Source organism: Micropterus dolomieu, linkage group LG02 (genome assembly GCF_021292245.1).
Source record: "Micropterus dolomieu isolate WLL.071019.BEF.003 ecotype Adirondacks linkage group LG02, ASM2129224v1, whole genome shotgun sequence".
Taxonomy (NCBI): Eukaryota; Metazoa; Chordata; class Actinopteri; order Centrarchiformes; family Centrarchidae; genus Micropterus; species Micropterus dolomieu.
In genome coordinates, this window is record NC_060151.1 from 4,555,399 (window position 1) to 4,579,825 (window position 24,427).

The 24,427-nt window shown below is 41.0% G+C and overlaps 2 protein-coding genes across 3 annotated transcripts in view; both read right to left on the reverse strand.

Annotated features, from left to right (window-relative positions):
* Positions 1-867: 867 nt before the first annotated feature.
* Positions 868-13,246, reverse strand: dus1l (dihydrouridine synthase 1-like (S. cerevisiae)). 2 transcript variants are annotated; one of them, XM_046070591.1, is made up of 14 exons: positions 13,121-13,246; positions 11,968-12,219; positions 11,707-11,815; positions 11,568-11,618; positions 9,523-9,635; positions 9,226-9,308; positions 8,895-8,998; positions 8,616-8,763; positions 7,654-7,750; positions 4,694-4,782; positions 4,213-4,382; positions 4,081-4,118; positions 3,685-3,760; positions 868-2,510 (listed from the first exon to the last, which is right to left on the reverse strand). In XM_046070591.1, the coding sequence occupies exons 2-14, from the start codon at positions 12,202-12,204 to the stop codon at positions 2,344-2,346; spliced, it is 1,482 nt and encodes a 493-aa protein (XP_045926547.1). In that variant the 5' UTR covers positions 12,205-12,219; positions 13,121-13,246; the 3' UTR covers positions 868-2,343. The 2 variants fall into 2 exon arrangements, with proteins under 2 accessions (XP_045926547.1, XP_045926556.1); XM_046070600.1 differs by lacking the exon at positions 13,121-13,246 and adding an exon at positions 12,672-13,026.
* A 4,345-nt stretch (positions 13,247-17,591) lies between these two features.
* Positions 17,592-24,427, reverse strand: part of LOC123983989 (monocarboxylate transporter 4-like) — an 87,573-nt gene continuing 80,737 nt past the window's right edge. The window contains exons 5-7 of the mRNA XM_046070539.1: positions 22,771-23,390; positions 22,512-22,692; positions 17,592-18,249 (exon numbers count right to left, since the gene is read on the reverse strand). Coding sequence (XP_045926495.1) covers positions 17,828-18,249; positions 22,512-22,692; positions 22,771-23,390 — 1,223 coding nt within the window. The 3' untranslated portion in view covers positions 17,592-17,827. The remainder of the gene's footprint in view (positions 18,250-22,511; positions 22,693-22,770; positions 23,391-24,427) is intronic.

The following is a 24,427-nucleotide window of genomic DNA, read 5'->3' on the forward strand; positions in this document are numbered from 1 at the left end:
AATAAACAGTAAAATAATCTGACTTACCTGTAATTTTTTGTCAAATCTTCAAAACGTAGAGACTTAACGTCATGTTTTCTGGTTCTATCAATACAAGATGATACATTTACAAATGAATTATTGTTTGACTTGTGTTTGACTTGAACAGCCGTTTTACTCTTTTCTATGAAATTTCAATAAAGAATCACTAATTGCATCAGACTAACACAATCTTCTAAAACATGTTTAGCTCTGAAAACCACAATAACATTGCTCTAAAAATGCCTCTACTAAATCAACCCAATGCAAACCAATGTCCACACACATTAAATGAATCAGTACCTTTGTACTTTTAAGAATATTTAGCAAATGTGGCCTTTGTTTCAGGTGAGGTGACCGACCTCTCGATAAAACACTGAATGTCACGATCCAGCTGTTGATCCTGCACTTTGATTGAGCTGAATGACTTGTTGAAGGATGATTGGTCTTCTATATTTCTCATCAATAAAAAAAAAGACAACTCATTAACAGATGCAGAAAGAACAGGGCCCACATCAGCCTGTAATTCCAACAAGATGCAGAGACGAGGTTGGTAGAGAGGCTGCAATATGTCTTGAGGATAGTCTCATTTTTTTACTAGTTAAAATTACCAAGGCAACAATAGGACATTTTTGGACAACACGTAAAACAGTTTCATGTTTTTTGTACTTTAAATGCCAAAAAACACATTTTCTATTTCAGGTATTTCACATAAGAGATTTCTGTTTCTGTGTTTTAGTCTGCGCTCCTGTTACTACTTTGACATAGGTGCGGCTACGTTGAAGATCAGGTGACATCACATACATTAGTGCTCCGATCAGGACAATCAACATTTGAAAAGGTATCCGATGACAGTTACAGGGTTGTTTATTTATGTTGCCAAGTCATCAATCAAACCTGATCAAACCAAACCCATACTGTCCTGACAAAGCAGATTAGCTGAGCTTTTTGTGATAACTAATACCTAAATGATTTTCTTACAGACTTTGACTTCTAACTTTGATTGTTACTTATTTTGTCTGGAACATTTATTGTCACAGAGAAATATTTAAGATATGCAAAAATGTTTTCATGGGCTTTAAGTTAGATGAGAGGATCTGTCTGCGCATTCAGTAGAGACACTGGCACTTTTTAGGATAGCTTAGCACACATCATAGAATCGCAGGAAACAGTTGGCCTCCATCAAAAGAAAAAGTCTCCAAAGCAGTTTTGTTCATTTTTACAACGTTGGTGCTAAGCTAGGCTAAAAGCTTAGAGATGAATTTGATACACAGCCTCTTTTCTATCTAGGTGACAAACCAAACATTTTTCCCAAAATGCCAGAGTGTCTGTTTTTACACTGTATGCACAATTAGCACCTTTAGATACATTTCTTTAGGATTGTGTAGTCACTGAGCATGTGTTAGACAACAGCAGATGGAGCACCACTTTGATCGGCCCCGTTGATCTGGACAGGCAGTGGTACTTCTCATCAAAAGGCACATTGATACGTCAGTGCACAACAGGCAAACACTTACCCACAATAAATAGGTTAACTAATGGTTGCAAATGCAACCCCATCCATGACCTTAAATGAAAAATAAAACCTGTAAACCTGGACTAGGTATTTTCTCCATGTCTCTGACAGTTTCTGAGTCGATTAACTTTGGTGGCTCAGTAACAACTTTAGAAAAGATAATGTTCTATCTTATCCTGATAAAAGCTTGGCTTAAAAATAAAAAATGGCAGAGTTAGTTGAGTAACTCTTCCATTTTCGTGACACTTCCCCACTGTCCCACCAAAACATCCCGAGCTAATCAGTATACTGGAAATCCACATAAAATAAAAATGTTTCACCATCTGTCTCGAACAGACCGGCTCTCCCTGGAGAACCCTTGTTGGTGAGGTTACTTAGCAGCTGTGTATACTGTATGTCATGCCTCATCACTGGCTACCTCTACATGCACACTCTAACCTCGTTACCTGAAGGCTCAATTACCCTCCAACTGCATCTCTCCGGTGTCCAAACGAACACGACGCTTTGCCCCTCGTGTGTTCATCACCGCCAGCAAAAAGTAGGTCCACACAACAGCAGAGACGTTTGTTCTGTTCTTCATCATGCGGGACCACTTGATGAAGACCAAGATGGCTGAAATGTTGTGTGAACCTACTTAAATTTTTTGGCATCACAATGTTTCGAGGGTGTTGTGATTACTCGTCTGATCGTCAAAGAAGTCACTTGTACCTGGTTAGTCCTACACAGTGAGGACTTTTACACGTGACAGCTCAGTGCTGTATTATATGTATTGTATGATTTGCTGCATGTAGAGATAGCCACAGTCCTGCTCATAGTGGTGGCTGTGTCTTGGACTGCTCCTGCAGCTCTGTACTTGGATCTGGGAGAGGCTGAGGGGTGCTGCTGCTTTTCTCTGTCTCTGTGGACAAGCTCTCCGTCCTCTCGTCCTCTTCAGCTTTCTGTTTTTCTGCCTTGGTCTTGAACCTCAGCCCGTGGCCTGTCAACCACAGGACATAGAGATAACTTTTAATTATTGATTCCATTATTATTTTTTCCATTAACTGATTGAGTCTTTAAGTGACTTTGGGTGCTTTCCATCTAATCAGTTTGGTTCAGTTCAGTTCAAATGAACTCTGGTGTGTTTGCCTGTTTAGTTTGTTTAAGCTGGTGTTAATTCTGGTGTGGACTAAACAACCACACTGAGACCGCCTAAAGTGGAGGGTCCTCTAAACGCAAAAGCTAACCTACGGTTTAAAACACACGTTTTTCTTATTGAGAATGTGACAATCTCTCTGAGCAATGTACAGCCTCTATGTACACATGATCATTTGGTAACCATGGTAACACATCAGCATGTGTGCGTGAGGAGGTAAAATAAACAGAGGTATGTGCTTATGTCCTACTCTTTGTATTTTAGCACTTCTCCAATGAAAAGAGAGTCCGAACCCGAGCCCGACCCGAACTTCCACTAAAAAAATAATGATAATTTCAATAGTTTATTCCAAGCTAAATTAAAACTACATTATGCGTATAATTTAGATCAAATTACTATCAAAATGGATTTTAAATTTACTCATTAATTACAGGCGGGAGTTGCAGAGTCAAAAGAGCAATAGAACTAACAGGCTGTATTTGTGCATATAATATGGTCCCAAATATTATTAAAATGAATGAACAAAAACAAAAAAATGCAAGGTCAAACTAAAATAATTAGGTAACAAATAAAATATAGGCTGAAGTCGGGACTTTGCTTAATGATCATTTTATCCGATTGATTCCAAAATTTCCCAGAGCAATCTAAAGTTATTGACTATGAAAAGTTGTGCTATCTGTGAGTTTTTGTCAATGGCCGTATCGGTGCCGTTATGTCAAAATCGGACACACTCACCTGCGTGAGCTTAATGTGAGCTGAGACCAATGACTGACCTCGCTGCATTTGTCAAAAGGTGGTTCTAACTTTGTGCAGCCGGAGAAAAGAAACTGCGCTTGTCGGACTGAAAATCGAATGTGTACCCAACGATCGAATATTCGAGTCCAGTCCTAATAAATATACTGCTAACAGATTTATTAGTGAGAATATAATTGGCTTGTGGTGAAAAACATCACAGCACTCTTTTTTTTACAATTTACTGACATTGTGTGTGTGTGTGTGTGTGTGTGTGTACACTGACTTGGACAGTCTGCCACCTCCTTGTAGGACTTCTTCTTACAGCAGCCTCGACACAGGTTGAAGACACATTTATTTCCCTGCAGAGCAAATTAAAATAATATCAAGCAACAAGGTTGGTGATTAAACAGATTTACTGGAAATGTCTTCCTGTTGTTGAACAAAGCAGAAGGCAACACAGAGAATTTCCTGCACAGATTCCTTCACAAAAGGACGTCTCCCACTGAAATCCTTTTAGATATCTACAACTCTATTGGACAGACAAAGTTTTACATTAGCCTTAGACTGACTTTTCTTTGACAAGTGACTGATACATACAGTCTGTACATCACCAATCAACCTTATTTGGGCACAACTGATCAAATGAAATACACACACACAGAGTGTGTAAACTGCTTACCTTTGGGTTCCCACATTGTTCACATTTTATGTACTTGGCTGTGGGAGGAAAGCACGGGGACACGGTCAGATGTTAGTAGCATTCTGCTTGTATGTTTCAAACGAGGACCTGAAAGTGACGGGTTAGACTCACGTTTCTGCTCGGGACAGAAGTTCTTGTTGGGATTTCGGGATCTCTTCTTCTGCTTGTTTTTGGAGAGAGTGTCAGCTGTTCCGTCCGAGTCCTCCAGTGCCCTCTTCTGACACACCGTCTTCTTTACTTCTGAACCCTGGCTGTTACCGTTGGCAACTGGCTCCTTTGGCCTGTAAGGCAGAGTTCGTGAGATTACTGTGTGAGAGAAATGTTCACTTTTGACTGGTGCTCAGGATTCTTCCCTGGTGTCAGTCAAAGCTCAGTTCTTGGTAGGTGTTTTTTCAATGTGTTTTACAGAGAAATACTATGTGTCAGTACAGAACATTATTTTCTCTGCATACTGTGACACTATCGAAGACTGTACATTACTTTGCTGTGGAGCTGACACTGACTACACTGATGTAAATGTGAATCGTACGAATCTGTCTCAGTGAAAAGGTTATAAAGAGAAAAATAAAAACAACAAAGGGCGATAACTCACACAGGTCTGACATATGGCTGGCAGATCCAGTGGGGGAAAGGCAGGCCGCCCTCCTTCTCTTCCACATCCTTTCCTTTGGCTATCTCCTCCTGTACAAACACACATATGATGAAGGTATGTAAGACCATTTCAACCAATTCTCCTTCATCCTGGATGGATTCCAGCCTGCATCTATAAGAATGTATATTTTGTCCCAGTAACACTCTGGCTTAAATGGCTCTTTGACACTCTTAAGAAGCTGGATCTAAAGGATTTTAGAGGACAGTGAGCAGACTGAGGTCACTGTGCAAGACTACATTTCCACCTGGTATAACCATGCTATCTGTATCTGGACATTATATCTGAACACATGTTAGATATACTGTACATGCACACAGAATGCATTGCAAGCAGAATGTGTTCCGATCACAATTACTCAGTCGAAGCTTCGCAGCAAAATCATCAAATCATGCCATTTTGGCGATATGGGGGTGCTCAACGTCTGACTTTACATAGAACTACCGGTTTTCTCCCAATAAGTTAATATACAGCCCATTTACTATATACATTTTAATGCTGTAAATAAACATGTAAAAAGAAATACTATAGATGTTTTTAAAGAGCATAAATATATCCAAAATTGTAACCCTAACCCTGGGGCGTCAGTGTGCATGTCTAGGCGTAGCGTGTATGTATGCAGTGGCAGAAGAGGAACACTTGCTGAAGAGGAGCTCCGGCTTCACTGGTGTTGTGCCAAGTTGTCCAAACCTCGCGGGACTTTCGGATAATTTATCACCGTTGATGAACCACACAAAGAACATTTTAGTGTTTTTTAAACAGCCGGCTACTTGAAATAGACCAGCGAGGAACCGCGACGTGCATGTAGTCGGCAGCACGGCATGACAGGCGAGAGAGAGTGTCTTCAAAAAGCCTCAGTTTAGGTGGAAATTTACAGTGTAAGTTGAATGAATAGAGACTGCAGCTCTGCAGCTTCTCAAGATTAAAGCGGAGCTACCGTGTATAACCCTTTGGAATTACCTGGATTTCTGCATATATTGGGAGCCAGTTTAATTGTGATGAAGACTTAACATAGCATGGATTATTGATCATAGCCGAGGAGATACAGTGCCAGCATACAACATGTGAACAGAACAAATGCCAACACCTAATCTGAAGGATAACATCTTTTGGTCCCTGTGATGTTTCTGTCTTCCCCCTAGTGCCTGTAGGTTTCCCTATTAGGTCATCTTTAACTGGCCTTAACCTAGGACAACAAATCTATCTGATGTTTAGACTCTAATGCTACATCATATTGGAATCTATTACCTTTCATGAGGAATCCTTATCTAAGTCACAACAATAGACATCCACAGTCTGCTTAAACTAATACCACTCAAACAATTATATGTTTCCATGTTTTTATTGAACACACCGTGTAAACATTCACAGTCAAGTATGTGAACCCTTGTATTTAACTTGTTGACCCTCCTTTCGCAGTAATAACCTCAACGAAACGTTTCCTGTAGTTGCAGATCAGTCAGGAGGAATTTTGGTCCATTCCTCTGTTTCAGCTCAACAATATTCTTGGGATGTCAGGTGTGAATCGCTCCCTTGAGGTCATGCCACAGCATCTCAATCGGGCTGAGGTCAGGACTCTGACTGAGCCACTCCAGAAGGGGTATTTTCTTCAGTTGAAGCCATTCGGTTGTTGATTTACTTCTATGCTTTGGGCTTTTTGCATCACCCGTCTTCTGTTGAGCTTCAATTGGTGAACAGATGGCTTTACATTCTCCTGCAAAATGTCTTGATAAACTTTGGAATTCATTTTTCAGTCGATGGTAGCAACTCATCCAGGCCCTGAGCCCGCGAAGCAGCCCCAAACCATGATTCCTCATCCACCATACTTGTTGGTGGAGTTGGGATGAGGTTTTGATGTTGGTGTGCTGCGCCTTTTTTCCTCCCCACATAGGGTTGGGTGTTCCCTCCAAATAACTCAACTATGGTTTTATCTGTCCACAGAATATTTTGCCAGCAGTGAAACATCCACATGCTCCTTTGCAAACTTCAGACAGCTGTGGCTTCCTCCGTGGTATTCCAGTGTTGAACCTTCTCCATTTAAAGACAGTTTGTCTTACCATGGACTGATAAACATCAAGGCTTTTAGAGATAATTTTGTAACCCTTTCCAGCTTCATACAAGTCAAAGATTCTTAATCTTAGGTCTTCTAAAGGCCCTTTTGTTTTAGGCATGGTTTAGATCAGGCAATGCTTCATGAAAATAGCTAAATAAAAATTGGTGTGTGTTTTTTTTAATAGGGCAGGGCAGCTGCAACCAACATCTCCAATCTCATCACATTGACTGGACTCCAAGATCAGATCACATTTTATTACCAACTTATGTAGAAATCCAGGTAATTCCAAAGGGTTCACATACTTTTTCCTGCGACTATAGTACAGTGGTTCAATAGCTAACCCTTTACTAACATCCACCTGATGCAGACACTGTCATCTCACTTGTTGATCAATTTAGTTCTAAGATTATCTCTCTCATCTCGCTCCTTAAATATGTGACCATGGCTGTGTGAATGAGCACCTCTGCTCTTTTTCTGATGCTACACAAAGTGTACTAGCCAATGAATAAGGCTGACTATTACCATACAGTATGACTCCACTCACTGCTTGAGCAGTATTATGGTGAACTATTGGGGTGTTTTCTTATTTTCCTTCCCCAAATGTGACTGCTGCCTCACCACTACAAAATAAAGACCAGTATATGTATTTGTAAAAACACCCAACACAATCCTGTTTTTTTATGAAGGCATACGCAATATTGATTATTCTGAGCACTTAAGTCTGCCTCAATGTTGTTTTACAATTTTTAAAGTTTTTTTTTTCCCTTCCCTTCTCTGCTGCTGAGCATCTAGCTATGGACAACGACAAATTCACTGTTTCTCAGTCGTGCATTTTTAAACCTGATGTTACCTGGCAGCGCAGCCTCAGCTGTTTGCTGACATCGGCCAAACCCTCGAGAGTCTTCACCTTGGCAAGATCCTCCCTCAGGTCCTGGTGGATCTGTAGCCTTCACACACACACACACACACACACACACACACACACACACTTCAACTAAGGGTATATGAAGTATACAGACAGGGTCAAGAGGTTGAGCTGCTTTACAGCTATATTGGGCAACATGTATAATCTGAGATAGTTGCAGATTCCATATTAAAAAAAATCTACTGGCTCACCAGACCAGAGCAGAGGCAGTGTTGAGAGTAATTCCTGCTATTAAATCTCAATCATCAATGAAGCATTTGCCAGGTTCTACTCTGATCTATATCCTTCAGATCCCCCCCAAGACATAGAAGACCAAGACAGGGGCAGTTTGCCCTAAATTGAAAGTGGTCTTGCCAAGGTCCTAGTTACGGTCATATCTATTACAGATATACAGGAGGCTAACTCGGCTTTTCAACCCAATTTATTGGAGCCAGAGAAACAAAATGCAGCGGAGAGAGATAGAGGCTGCCGCTGCAGTCGCTGCAGTCTGGCGGGGACCCTCCAGAATGCCAACACAAACTGAATCCTTCTGCCTAAGAGGGCAGATGACCACTGAGTGAGTATTTCTGTCAGCTAACACAACTGTTTGGCCAACAAAGTTATAGCTGCCGTTATAGGTTATCAGGTTAGAGCGATGTTGGACTAAGGTTGTAGTACTAAGAGACAGTCAAGAGAAACTGTGTGAAGGTAAAACCTCATTTGAAGCCACCTAAATGACGGGAGTAGTAGGTTGGATGCTGGTAACTATTTTATTTTTTTTTTTCCATGTTGCTTTTTGTGGAAGTGCAAAATCATCACATGCATGTTGTATTCCAGATGTAAGGTATGCATATGTGTCCATACACACCTACATACAAACATACAGAGAGAGTGAGAGAGAGACATACGTGTGGTGCCAGAGCTTGAAGAGGTGGGCTCGTACGTAGGACAGAGTGCAGGGGGGGTGCTGCTTCACCACCTCTAGATATTCCTCAGCCATCTCCCACACTGGGGGGCTGCATCCCTCAAACAGTGCTGGGTTGTGGAGGTTCCCCTCTAAAAACAATCCAAACATGGACACAGAAATTAGTTTCAAGACAATGCATATCCTGACCAATGAATTAGGAAAACAAGTGTTTAATGAACAAAAACCTGTTAAAAATTAGACATAGACATGTATTATTGACCTGCACTCATTACTCCCTGCACTCCTGTCTCCTGAATGCAGCGCTCCACATCACTCAGGTGCTGAATGTTGCCATTTGCAAACACTGGAATATTTACTGCCTTCCTGCAGCAAAAACACACCAAACAGTTGAAAATTGAAAATGTGTTGTTCTCCAAGATCAAGCAAACGTTAAGCACTATGAGTCATTTGATTTTGTTTTAATTAGTGGAATAAAAAATAATATCAAAGCCCCCAAACAATTAGCCTGAGACCATGGAAAGAGCAGAAAAAGGATTCCAGATTAAATAAAGAACACGTGATGGATTAAAAACAACGTGACAGTAACTCACCGTACTGCCTTGATGTGCTCCCAGCTGGCGATCCCTGTCATGGCTCCTTTCTGGTCTTTGGTTCTGCCATGCACGGTCAGCAGCTGGGAAGAGATTTGAAAAGCCAAATGAAGGACTTCCTAAGACGTTTTGGAATGCTTCCTTAAAATGCATTAGAGGCAGGCAAATTTTTAAAATAAATATAAATAAATATTCTGAAATACAAAATAAGCTCAATATTTTACATTTTAAAAAGGACAGTTAATTAATTTCTGCCACATAAGTAGTGGATTCTTAAAATTAGCAGTGCAATCCCACCTGACATCCCGCTTTCTCCAGCATCTGGGCATAGTGGACCGTCTTTTCGATCTCCTTGAACACACGGATCTTACATGTGATGGGCACCGACAGCTTTTCATTGGCTAATCTGACTGTAAAATAAGAAATAAATTTAAGGTGTTTGAGACAGTAAGACTGTGGTGATGTGTAAAACACAAAATAACAAAAACTGTGATCAAGTGGCACTACCATTGATGCAAGAAATTAGATTTTTTAAGAATGTGCAGGTTGCAGAATTTACATTTTGTCAGTGTCAGAATCAGCTTTATTGCCAAGTAGGTTTACACATACAAGGATTTTGCTTTGGTGTTTTGGTGCTTAACAACAAACCTAGTAAACCTAGTAATATGAGAAAATAAAGCGAGTACTGCAGGTCAAGAATTATAAATATAAAATTGACAATATGAAGAATAATAAAGAATACATACAATAATTTACAGTTTATGCAGGAATGTACAAAATATCTATATGGGATTAACATGTGTGAAAATGTACAGTATGAGTGTACAGTACTGTGGGGAGAGGGATGGTTATGAGAGCCAGTGGGGCTCCAGGGCCTTGTTGTTGAAGCCAGCTGCAGGCGGAAAGGAACTGTTCTTGTGGAGGTTTTGGTCCTGATGGACTGCAGCCAGGGGAGTGTCTGAAATGGTCTGTGTCCAGGTCGGGAGGGGTGAGCCACAATCTTTCCTCTTTGCCTCGGAGTCCCGGAAGCGTACAGGTCCTGGAGGGATGGTAGATTGCAGCAAGTCCTTCAATAAAGACCTGTTGGCTCTGTAGACGAACTGCAGGGGGTCCAGGAGAATGGGTCTGTGATGGATAACAGGGGGCGTTCAAATAACATCATTACCACAGAGGGTTCTTAAGTCCTTGTTTTTTGGGGGACAGGGATGATGGTGGAGGAATATGAGGAAGGCTGACACATGGCGTGTCTCCAGCGAGGTGTTAAAGACATCTGTAAACGCCGGACAGCTGATCGGCACAGTGCTTCAGGGTGGATGGGGAGACAGAGCCAGGAAGAGCTGCTTTGCGGGGCTTCTGCGTCCTGTAAAGTCTGTTGAGGTGGGGGAGGGGGGACTGTGTCCACTCCTAAACGCTTCTTCCTTTTCCAACCTGGGCTGGGAACCAGGGTTTCTCATTATTATAACTCACCCTGGTGCATGATGGTACACAGTTGTCCTCACAGAAGCTGATGTAGGACATCACAGCCTCTGTGAACTCATCCAGACTGTTGGTAGCAGTCTGGAAAACATCCTAGCCAGTGCAGTCCAAGCATGGAAGGTCCTCCATAGCTTCATTGGTTAAGGGCTTTGATATCCTCACAACAGGTTTACAGAGCTTTCATTTCTGCCTGTATGCAGGAACCAGGTGGACCATGATGCCGTCAGAGTGTCCCAGCGCAGCGAGGGTGACGGCATGATAGGAACTTCCTAGTGTAGTGTAGCAGTGATCCAGCATGTTCTCCTCTCTGGTCGGACATTAGATACACTGTCTGTATTTGGGGAGTTCACTGTTGAATCATCATTACACCAGCCACTGTTGATGGGGGAAAAAAAAAAGAAAATGACACCACTACCATTTGTTTTGCCAGAAAGATCTGTGTCGCAATCCGCTCTGAATTGTTCAGAGCCAGCTTCTGCAGCACAGAGTCCGGTATCGATCCACACAGCCACGTCTCCGTGAAGCATGAAACAGAAGATGAAAAAAAGTCTTTGTTTTTCCCCACAAGTAGCTGAAGTTCAGTTTGTTGCAGAAATATTCCGTCACGTTTCCCCTCTCGTCCCGTGTTTCATATTTTGGTCAAAAGGTGAGAGCCCTTTTGACCAAAATGTCCAATAATTCCGCTTATGGAAAAGTGGGGGGAAAATTCCGCTGGTGGCGTTCCTCTGATGTTCATGAGCTCATCGCTGGCGAGAGCTCCGGGTATCACAGCAGAAAACTGACAAACATAACAACACAAAAAGAGCGCGCACCAAAACATTGAGGCAGAACCATCTTGAGTCCTACAGTAAGTAAAACACACTTACCCATTTTCTCTAACAGCTCCCATTCGTCTTGTAGGAAAACTCCATAGTGCCCTTAGAAACAAGCACCATGACAGGTTAGTTTCTCCTTCACTGTGTTATGCGAGGTTGCCATACGACCACTAGTAGGAACTGTGTGTACCTCTCTTAGCGATCATCTGCGGACAGCCCAGGTTGAGGTCGATAGCATCGCAGTAATCCTGGGCCAGCAGAGCCGCCTGAAGGAACACCTCTGGATCATTGGCACAAAACTGACACAGAGGGAATACTGTAAGGTGTACATTCACATAAAACGCCTTCTGACAAGCCTGTGATGACTGCACAAGAGGACGAACATGCAGGGGAATTTCCAGCAGTGCTACAGTCTACCATCATTTAACAGTCTGTCTGTGTGGATCATCACCTGTGTGATGAGAGGTCGGTCCTCTTCAGACACCTCATTGTAGAGGTTTTCTCTCCTGTAATTGCCGTCGCGAACAAACACCTGAGCATGGAGCATGGGGGTGTAGCACAGCTGAGCGCCGTGGCGACGGCTCAGCAGTCGCCAGGCCAGCTCGCTCTGGTCCACCATGGGTGCCACCACAAAGCGGGCTCCTTTCAGGGTCTTCCTCCAGAACTCAAAGCCCTGGAGCTTGGCCATCACAGCTGGCAGGTACTGTCAAAGATTTGAAACAGAACTTCAAAACATGACAGAGGAAATCTGGAGATCTGGGAGTGCACCTTTTAAATGTGAACCATGTTTCTAACCAAGACACATTTGGGCTTATCTCTGGCATTGCGATTTAAGGACTTTCTTGTGGAGTGTGGTATTTCAGCTCTCTTTCCAACTCCAGCATTAGCCTTCTGTCTAGTCTAGTCATATTCAACTGTATATAGCGCCAATTCACAACAGGAATGAGCTCATGGCACTTTTATATGGCGTGGTTAACATTACTAAAATAAATATATAAAAAACCTATAATACGACAGTGTATTTCTTTGTAACTTATATATAACTTAAGCAACCTATCAGTGAAGACATGGACCTCCCACAGGTAAAGTTTCAAGTAGCTAGCAGTTTGACGATGAAGTAATTCGAATATTTTTCATTGGGCACTGTTTAGCTACCTGTTCAGACTCTAGTGAAATATTTTGAACGTCGAGCAGAGACGCAGAGTGTAGCTAGCTCCACACCGACAGTACAGTAACGTTACTAGCTGTATTGCAATCTTAGACAACTTTTCACTTGTCTCGTAACGTTAGCAAGAGCGAGGCTGGCGACTCAGCATTTTTGTTGGTTTCGAGCGTTTCTGTTTTACTTCCAACTTTCTCTCTCTCAACAGTTATTCACATTTACCACAAACTACTTAGCTGTGTCTGTGCTGTCTTGTCATTTAGCTTGCAAAGCTAACTGCCATCAGTTGACGTGTAGCACATGATGCACCGCCGAACAACACGCGACAACGAGTCTGACAGAAAATGTATCACAGTTATGATTCTCTAGCAACATCATGCACTGCTCTGGCCATGTACTAACTGTAGTCATCAATATACATATTGACAGTTTTTTCTTTCACCTGAAATACTATGAGATGTGTTGAGTATTCCTGGCGCAGCACTTTGCCACTGTGTGCAACAGCGAAATACTACCGGTGGGAACCTGGAGGGAACCTTTTCCCTTGCGCCGGCCTCTTCTTCTTCTTCTTGGTAATAATGGTGAGAATCCATCTAATGTGTTTTTGTGTCGCCCTTTTTTGCTGCGGTGTATGAACGCAGTGGCGGAAAAGAAGAATTCAGACCCGCTACTTAATTAAAAGTAGTATTAATTCAACCATTTAAAATACTTTCAAACTTGAATTCTAAATCTCTCTTAAGTAAAGGTACAGAAGAATTATCAGCAAAAATGGGCTTCTAGTATCAAAGTACCATATTGTGCAGCTTTTACCTACTTTATGTACTGTTAGTCTAGGTTAATCTGTACAAATCTATTCACATTTTGATTTTAAATTCTTAATTTTAGCATCGCATGGAAATGCTCAAGTATAGTTCACTTCAAAACTGATAGTTAATTACCGTACTAGAGTATACACCACCATTTTTGATACTTGCCAATTTATGAACAACACATTATGCTTCAATAGTTATTATCATTACATATTTTATGAAGAGGTGGTTGGAATAAGCTGTTTCTCCACTGAACGCTTCATCCTCTTCTGCTTGACCGCTACACCATTCACATAGTCATTAATTGCTTTTTAAAGTAAGTAACAATACAAATTAACAAATTACTGAAAAGTAGCTTTCTTTCATGAATAAACAACTGTGTTTGGTGGATTGGAAATTTTAACATGAATGCAGACCTCATGTTACATATTTGTTAGAGCCAAATGAACACAAGCTCATACCAAGAAGGGCTTGCTAATATTGCTCATTAGAGACACACAGGAAAGTGACTTGACTTCTGGTGATTTTCTTACACTCAAGACAATAACACAATAGGGTTAACACAGATTTTTTTTTCTTGTAGAATATATTTGTTTTTTCACACAATGGATACAGATTTTTTTTTTTTTACAGAAAAACAAAAGGCTTAAATGAAATTCCAGTTCAGTCTGTTCTGACTGATATCGGTGACATTCAGTAGGAATTTGTGGTTAGAAGAGTGACAAAGTGACTTAACAGTGTGGCCCCATTTTAACAGTAACAGTTGACACTGAAATACAATTTAACATATTTGATATACATCTCAAATAGCATTGTGAATGCAGCTGCATGGCTAATGCATGTATTAGGCTCAGATGTGAGGTTTTCTGTTTCATTGTTAGACACATCTCTCAACCACTGGTTAAACGCACAAACTGTACATTCAAATCACAGTGAGTCACGTTTCCATAAGGGAGTACCAAAGAAAGAAAGAAAGAAAGAAGCGAGCATGGTGTTCAGCTCTATTAGAAAATACCAAATATAATATCTACTGACCAGTCATATAGATGAAAAAATAAACTAATGTTTTATCTAGCAGTTATTGTAGGTGGATTATTAAACAGACACAGTATTGTTTTCTGTTTCTTTGTTAAATGATAAAACACTGACAACATGGCTCCTCAGTGATACTTCAAATGAAGTCCCACTCGCTCATCCATCGCCATGGATACTGATATATGAGTCACTCACCCAACTGTTGTGTTATATTATGTGCTGTTTTATGGGTTGATTTTGTGATAATTTTGTGTGGATTTGTATTTACGAGCAACTTATTTTAATTACACATCGTCTTTTGATCCATTGTTAATATACAAATATTGATTAGTCCAGTTTTATACATACACAATGTGGAATGACACCATGTAAGTATGTTAAAGGGAGCCTGCTATCAGGACAGACTACTAAAACTTGATGCATTGCTCTTAGTATCAGTTATTGTCAACTGATGTATCCCACTCATAATTCCAGTAATGAAAATAAAGGTTTTATTTAAGGACAATTCCGTTGTTTTACAACATGGGCCTTTCCCTCATATTTTGAGCCATTATTCCATCATTCATTGGTTCTGAATACATTTTATACTGCAACTTACATGACACTGAAAAACAACCCAAGTTGTAAACAAACAAAATTTACCTTTAATATTATTTTGCACTGAAACACACACAAACAGTACAGACAACACAAAACATGTAGACAACATGGGTTTGAGGAAAAGGTAAGGTGTTATTCAGTTTAGGGATGTTTCCTCAAAGTCTATTTTTGCCCCACTAGCAGCAAGCCATGTCTGTCGGCCTGTCCTTTGGTTCTTCACAGGATACTAAATCTCTACTGCTTGATCTTTGCAACTCTTGGACCACAGTGTGAACTTTGTGTTTTTTGGTGACAAATACAAACTGTCACCTCACATTAGCTCAGCAGTTAGGCACAGTCACACACATAGAGTTCAGAGTGCTTTTCAAAGTCTGTTGAGTGAAAGTGAAGCACAACAAATCTGGCTTTGGTAAAATAGCTATAAATATCTCATGGAACACGGTGATGAAGACCATAACAAAGACATGGAGAACATTTGGGCCCTACTTATAATCCATGGAAGAATCACAAAGCTATCACAAGACCAGTAACAATCTCAAACAACTGCAACACTGATACTCCATACATGTAGCAACCATTAGCGACCATTTAATACTGACAAAACAGAAACCATTTCTCACTTAAACATCAAACCTGCCTTAACTGTGACAGCACACCATACGGGAAGATGTAATTGATATTTGGATGACACCAGGTAGAGAGGGGATTACAAGCCTTTCAAGCTTTTTCACAGCAAACACTAAACATTTTATGCATTAATAATAATAATTAATAATTCTAAGATGTTCTAACTTTTATAACACATAATAAAAAAGCAGCATTTTCTTTTTTAAAGTACGGCAGCCCTAATCAGCCATCGATTCAAAAGTTTTTTTACTCCGTTTTACCGTGATAACGGTATAATTTTCTCGTGATCTCGAGATAACAACAACATAGTGGTTTAGTGGTAATTTAAGGGTGAATTTTAGTGTCACTGGTTAGCTCAGTTAGTAGAGCACCGGAGTCATACTCTTCGATGACTTCTAGTTGTGGGTTTGATCCTCACTGGATGGCAATTTTTGTGTCTTTTTTCCCCCCATAATCTTCCTCAACAAAGAGACTGTTTCACATGCTTGCAATAAGTATAATAAAATATATTAAAAAAATAAAATATATAAATATAATAATATAATAAAGTGTCCACTGAACTGTGTGAATCCTGGGGATTTGTCCACATCCAAAAACCTATGGACTTTTCATTTCCCCATCATTCCCAGGCAGAGGAAATTACTGTGCTTCTCATTCAGGGGAATCCATTTAACGTTACACATTTCCTGACGGCTATGTCGGTACCTTTGAAATAGCCGTCGGGAAATGTGTGATTGGATTCCCTTTAATTTCTTCATAACAACTTTGTTGAAGAGGATATAAAAAACACACAAAAGAAGAAAAGTATAGTTATTAAGAGCGAGAGTTAAACTTACAACCCTTGGAAGTCCTGCCTGCACTTTACCCACTGAGCTAACCAGTCACACTGAAAGGTACTCTGAAATTATCCTAAAGAAACACACCAGCTGACTCTTGTATTCAGCTATGGTTTATCTCGAGATCACAAGAAAATTATCACTTTATCACAGGAAAACGGAGTAAAAAAATATTTGAATGGATGGCGGCTTTGGGCTTCCGTACTAAGGGATACAGCTGGCATGATTCTATATTGATTGGTAACAAATTCAATGTAAAGACCAAAAAAAAAACAATGTGTTAGTCCATCTCTCAATATTTTTGGATTCCCCCACATTTTCTGTGGCCTTCAGCCCCAAGTCCAAATCCTTTACGTTCAATACCTCAAAGTTTTGGTGAACTTCTGTTGGTCAACAGCAAACAATTTTGACCTGTGCTGAGAGCCAGAGCACGCTATCATCGCTCATTAACCATGTTGCACCATCCACTTTTATTTAATGCTGACCCTCCTCTGCTGGAGTATAACCTGCTTCAACAGAGGCATGGTTTGCTTATTCACAGTTAACATGCTAACTACGTCAGACAGCTACTGTGACTGACTTGTGCTAGCATGTTCCTGGCTATAGTGCGTTTGTGGTTAGCCACTACATCACCAAGGTTTTAGCACTATATTTTTTCGCAAGCATGCTTAACTATGTTGTTGTCTATTTTTTTATTGTATTATTTATTTAACATGGACAGTGCATTATACATTTATTGAACCAGATCTAACTACAAGCTAATTTCCATCTGTAGTTAAGGTCTTTTTATGGGATTTCTTGACACTACAAATATAGAATATCATCCAAACTATCCCTTATCTGGATTTGCTGGTGGCTACATCAAAATAAATCTTTTGGTATAAACTGTATACACAAGGCAGTGCTGTAACTGAGTTCTTTATATTATGTATGTATATATATATATATATATATATATATATATATATATTATACTATTCACCACCTCAGCTTAAAACATCTAGTGATAAAATATGGCTATTACTATTTCATATGGCAGTGACACCAAAAAGCACCCTGCAAAGGAAAGAAATGAAAATCCGGATTAAACACTGAATGATGAGGAAAGCACAACTATCCAATACAGTGCTCATTAGAACACTTGTAATACACTTCATCCTGCCTTTGGGTTATTTAAAAAAAGAAATAAAGAAGCAATGAGTATAGCCTGCAAGCATAATTTCGTTCAGTGTCCATCCCTGCTCACAGGCATGTTTCAGAGCTGACAGCCGTGTCCCCATTTTGTTGTGGCTCTTTCAAGAACCTTTCCACTTTCTCTGAGTCCACTGTTACACTCTCTGGTCTGGCCTCCTCTACTGTCTCCTTGTCTGTTTCCTCCTTCTCCTCCTCCTTTAACTCTGGTATCACCTCGTTCTTTGTCTCCTTCTCTTTCTCCTCTCTTGCCCCTTTCTCATCCTCATCATTCATCACTGCAGGTTTGCCGCACACCTCGGTCATGGCGTCGTCTGTCACCGTGATGTTTTCAAGCTTGTCTGCTGGCTCTGAGGGCTTCTTTGTGATAAACAGGAAGTTACAAGTAGCCAGAACCACAGCTGAGAGGACCACCTCGCTTCCTGCCAGCAGGAAGACATACATGTAGTTCTTGGTGGCATCAAGAAGCCGGCCTGAGACAGAAGACAGAGAAACAGGGAAACAGATGAGAGAATTAAATGGGGAAAACACACAGAGATAATGCTAGCTTACACACTCTGTCTGTGATATCATACTGCCTACAGTACTTACAGCAGATGTTTCAAATGTCTGTCCATGTTTAGCAGCAATGCCCTAACTGTAATTATTTCAAGGGGAGAGGAAAATACAGCAAGTCGCAGGGATTTTGCTACGTTACTAGTGTCTACTAGTGTGACACACACAAAATGTACGGTCACATTTTTTGGTTTAATTTAACATCATCTTTTTTTGTAGCACACTGTCTATGGAAATTTAGTGGTGAGTCCCCCAATGCTTTTGCATTACGAATATTAGCCTACTCCACTACAGACAGTAGGGGGCAGCAGAGTGCTTGTCTGCTGCCGGTGTGACACCAAAATGTGTGACCTATCAGATTCTGTTATCTAAATGGCAAGTTAAGCGCCAGAGGCTTTGTTGACGATGTGAAGCGGTTGCAGTTTGGTTGGGTTTAGGCACCAAAAGTACTGGGTTATGGTTAGGAAAACATCGTTGTTTGGGTGTAGTCACAGAATCTGATAGGTCACAGATTTTGTTGTTATACCTGTTGGAGACTGTTTTGATGTTTTAGATAAGCTGCTTGCCTTTGGTGTGGGAGACCTGTGTTCAGTTCCCACTGTGAGACATCCACCATTGTGTCCCTGAGTAAGACACTTAACCCCTAGTTGCTCCAGAGGCGTGCGACCTCTGACATGTATAGCAATTGTAAGTCACTTTGGATAAGAGTCAGCTAAATGAATAAATCTTAATGTAGTCAGATACATGTTGTTAAGTGTATGTAATTAGTTGAAAATGAGTATTGTGCAAAAAATACTTTATTGATTGACTTAAATGACTGTATTTATTAAATAAATTCTGGCAAGAGCGTCAAGACCAACGGCAGCAAGTTTCCTGTGTTTGTCATTTCACCTGTTTCACAGGTTTTATTATCTGTCCACACGCCCAGTGCCTGGGGCCTGTAACACTATTGAGCAATCCAATACTGTAAATATAGACAGATAATTTTAATAATGTAAATTTAACATAGCCACAGGGAATTTAACTGCCATTGACTAAGAATAGAAAAACATAGTGTCCTGGAACATGATTCTCCATCTGCATGTAAGTGAATGTCCTACGGCATCCTTCAGAGATATTTGCACGGCTGTTTTCTTTCATACTTTGAGGCTCTGTTTGCTTCTGGCTTCAGTGGCCTAGATGTTAATTTAAAGTTGTGTACACAATGTGAAAGTACTTGAAATATGAGTCGTCACTTCAAAGTCATCAAATTGGCAACCACTGACAATAAGAAGTGTGGATGCTTTTAATGCTGTATTAGTGTTAAAGGGAGAGTAAGTGATTAAATAATTCAATACACATTTTTTTAAAATTAGCAAATAATTCCTTCAGAGAATATTTTAAAGAGATCTTCATCTCGATCCTCTTTGTCAGCATGGTATTGCAAAATTACCATGACTACCTAGGTTTGTTTTCGGTGTCCTATTTCAAACTGTCCTCTGTCCACCTTCTACACAAATTGATCTGTGAGCAGCTGGGGAGGGATCAATAATGCCCAAAGATCCAGAAAGGCTACCTCCCCTGAGGATGGGACATAATCAATTTCTGGGGTGAGAAGAGATTGCTTGTGGAATCGCGGGGGTGGAAACTGTATGATCCAGCACAACCACTGGAAGAGGTGGATGCAATATTGGAAACCACGGGAAGATAAATCTAAACATGAATATATATTTTAACATATGGACAAGTTAAATGAGGAATAACATGAATAAAAGTAATGCCTAAGAGATTGAAGAATCTCAGATTCACTGCAAAAAAAACTATCATGGTAAAACCTTTAACTGGACAAAACTACTCCATCCATGGGGTGTTCATGTTCTAATCAATTCTCTGGACAGGGTATATTTATCTCCCAGGTGTTAAGGTCTATTCCAGGTGCTGTAAGCAACCAGAAGAGCCCTAAAAGTCAAAGTTGGAATAGAATGGATACCTCAAAGTGCCAACTGGCACCAGTGACCGGCCACAAGCAGGCGAAAGGCTATGGCCAAAGAGCAGCTGGAGCTTTTTCTTCCTCCTAATAACTGGGTCAGGCCAGGGTATTCCCAGCGGCACTGACAAGTACGAGGGCTCTCATGCTGAGCTCATCAAAATTGCCATAGACCGGTTGCCACATATGTAAAAGGCTATCCGCAGAATGGACGGGGTCAGACCTTTGACCTAATGTTGGAACCTTAGACTTTCGTGCTCAACAACAAGTAAGGTTGCATACCATGCAAACAAATGGAGAGACAAACAGCCCCAATCACAAGTAGAAAGGACAATGTTGAAAGGAGAAGGCAAACAGAAAAATTCAGAAAAGACTGATAGACATGTTCTTCCACTTCTCCTCAGGAAAAAACTGGATAACAATCCTGTGGTTGTAAATGTCCAAGCCAGAAAAGATGAATGACTGTTGTGTTGCACATTTAATGTTCTACTCTGCAAGTAAATGGTGGTAATCGACCCATGATACAAACTGGATGATAAAGTACAACTTTCTGTAAATTGTGTCATGTTAATTACCATAGTAAGATGATTATTTTCTGTGTTTTGCTTCTTTTCACCTTTAACCATGATAGCAATTAAGGCTGAAGCATCAATGCGGAACAAACACCTATCTTCTGCACCTATCTATCTGCAAACAAATTCAGCCATTAGCCTAATGACTGACGATGCACATGAACATAATGTAATCAAGCTCTGGCAAAAGATTCCAAGATTAAAGCACTCACCAATGTTTAATTTAATTCACCAAAGCAGGTCGGGAAATGTTTGACGGGTAAGATTTGCTTCTTTCATGAAACTAAAGAAGGTTGAGTTTGTTTACAGCACACCGCCCATCCCACAAATTCCACTCCCTCTGTCTCAGAGACTTAAACCATAGTAGCCTTTGCCTGGTTACTGCGAACATCTTATAAATTTCCCGTGGAGTCAACTACAAAACAGTTGCAGTACAAGAACAGACCGCAGTTGCAGAAGATATGGTGAAAGAAGAGAGTAATACAGACGAAGAAACATACCAGGTTTTTTTTTTTGGCATTGACCGACAAAGAGCTGGGACTGTTACTGAAAGCAACACGGGAGTACAGAGAGACTGTGGCTCTGGAAAACAGACTCGGAGTCGTCGCGATGTTAATACTGCGACATGCACAGTACAAGTTTTATTTACACAGTACAAAATATTTTTATAAAAATACCGAAACAAATACTCTGTCAGTAGCATTGTGTTTTTGCTTTGCATGACTGATAAGACTGAATCAGAAAACCAAATGTGAGTGTCCGTGTCATTGTTTTATAAAGTCCTCCGTTTTTGCCCACGGGGTCAGCGGCGTTTACAAATTTTCGGGTTTTGCCATTTTAATCTGGACGGGAGGCGGAAACATAGCAAAAGTCTGTTTTAATACGAAAAAGAGAGAGAGAGGCAGATGCTGAAGGATCAGTCTCTTTCTGCCTGAGATGAGCACGATAGTTTCCCATGATCGCTCTTGCTTGTTGTTCCGCTTCTCTGATTGCGGCTCAACTCTCATTGTAAATGATTAAATGGGCGCATCAATCTGAGCTGAGCTAAAGTAAGGTGATGGCCAGTAACTTCTCAAAACAGTAGCCTAAGTCAGACACTTACAGACAGACTGACTTAAGCTATGTAGAAAGTGTTGCAACTGGCTTGAATGACACACGTCATTTGTCAATGTGTTGATTTTAACCAACAGAATCTTCACAAATGTAGAGAAGGGTGAATAATTACTAATTCAGTGAAACTCTAGGGTCTGGGAAGGATAAAAAGACACGACACGGGGAGAACATGCAAACTCCACACAGAAAGGCCGGGGAAACCGGGGTAAGTAACCACTTACCACTTAGTAACCACTGCATCACAGGAAGTATTCCTCAAATTTGGTGTTGGCATTGCATGTGTTCACACGTTATAAGCTGGCCCTGACCCTGTGCACTTTATTTTTGGTTGCCATACATCAAGAAGGTGGGCTGAAGTGTTAAATCGTTCCCCTAGAGGTAACAACAATTAATTTATCCAGGCCTACCTGTGCTGTGACAATATTAAGAGAACAGCTCAATTGTATGTACTACTGTCAGCAAAAATGTTTAAAATAAATCGGGTACTTTAGTCTAACATGTTCATGTTGAAGTTTTTGTGCTTACTGACCTGCACCAGGTGGCCCCACCAGCACAGCAATGGCCTCCATGAGCAGGACCAGGCCTATGGCACTGGAGAACTTCTCAGTACCAACTATTGCCATGAGAACTTCAAACTGCAGCGCACCCACCATGCCGTAGGATATGCCAAAGAAGATGCAGAAGACCACCAGCGAGACATAGTCCTTGGCCTGGGAACAAATATGAAATGCATTGTTAGCTAAACATGTTTAGGTTTCACATCAGTGGACGAGCGAGCATTAACCTACCTGTGATCCGATCAGGTCCGTGACTCCATTGAAGATCATAGCAAAGCTGAAGAGGTAGACGCAGCGAGGCCGAACCCATTTCAGTCCGGCAATCACGCCACACGTGGGCCGTGCAAAAATGTCAATGAAGCCCAGGATAGTGAGCAGCAGAGCCGATTTGGTGTCCTCATTCCCCAGCTCCTTAGCGTAGCTCACAACAAACACTGGAGGCACAAACAGCCCCAGCACCATGATGGATGCCGACACAGTGTAGATGACAAACCCACAATCTTTGAACACAGAGAAGTCCAGCAGTTTGGCTTTGGGCTTCTTCTTCTTCTCTGCCTCCTCTGTTCCTTCATCGTTTTCCTGCTCCTGTTCCTTAGCCTTCAGCGTCTTGGGGGCGACCAGAGGCCTCATGAGGGCCCCACACACACAACAGTTGAGTAGAATGCCACCCAAGATGAGGAAGCCCCCCCTCCATCCGTACTGGTACTGGAGGACCTGGCCCAGTGGTGAGAGGCAGCACAGGGCCACAGGGCTTCCTGCTGCTGATAGCCCATTGGCCAGAGGACGCTTCTCGCTGAAGTAGCGGTTGAGCATAATCAGAGACGGCTGGAAGTTCAGGGCTAACCCCAAACCTGTAGCAAAGGAAAGGAAGCCTTTTATACTATTTTACATTCTTTACTTTTTTTGTTGTTTTTTAAGGATTTGTAAGTTCACCAAAAAGAAGACGTCAGCCTTTCTCTAATGAGTTTATAGTAAACACCAGTGTGGTTTGCTTTGATTGCTTTTTTTAAGGGGTAACAACACCCTCAAATTCTGCTGGAACTTTCTCTCCCAGCATATTTTAAAAAATGCAATAGGGGAGCCAGAGGGCAACAACTGTAGGAGGCATGGCTACATAGTGTGACATAAAAGGTCAGGGGATACAGGGGAGCAGGGGCATAGCTCAAAACCCTGGAGCAAAACCTTTGACAGTGGTGAATGCCACCAGCAGAAAATGTTTCTTCTTCAGAAACTGATTTAGCCGCTTGACGTGTTGCATTAATAAGCAGCATCTTGTGCTGTTGAACCAGTAATATTATCTTATGTAACTACTTGTATGTAGTACTTATGGGCTAAATTCGTCTACAGTCCCACTGATAATCAACAGCAGCAGCAGCTGGGACACACTACTAACACAAGCAGGCCTGCACGTCACCATATAATTAGAATATCATCAAAAAGTTGATTTATTTCAGTAATTCCATTCAAAAAGTCAAACTTGGATATTATATTTATTCATTTTACACAGACTGATATTTCAAATGTTTATTTCATTTAATTATGACGATTAAAACTGACAACTAATGAAAACCCCAAATTCAGTATCTTCGAAAATTAGAATATTACTTAAGACAAATACAAAAAAAGATTTTTAGAAATGTTGGCTAACTGAAAAGTATGAACATGAAAAGCATGAGCATGTACAGCACTCAATACTTAGTTGGGGCTCCTTTTGCCTGAATTACTGCAGCAATGCGGCGTGGCATGGAGTCGATCAGTCTGTGGCACTCAGGTGTTATGAGAGCCCAGGTTGCTCTGATAGTGGCCTTCAGCTCTTCTGCATTGTTGGGTCTGGCGTATCGCATCTTCCTCTTCACAATACCCCATAGATTTTCTATAGGGTTAAGGT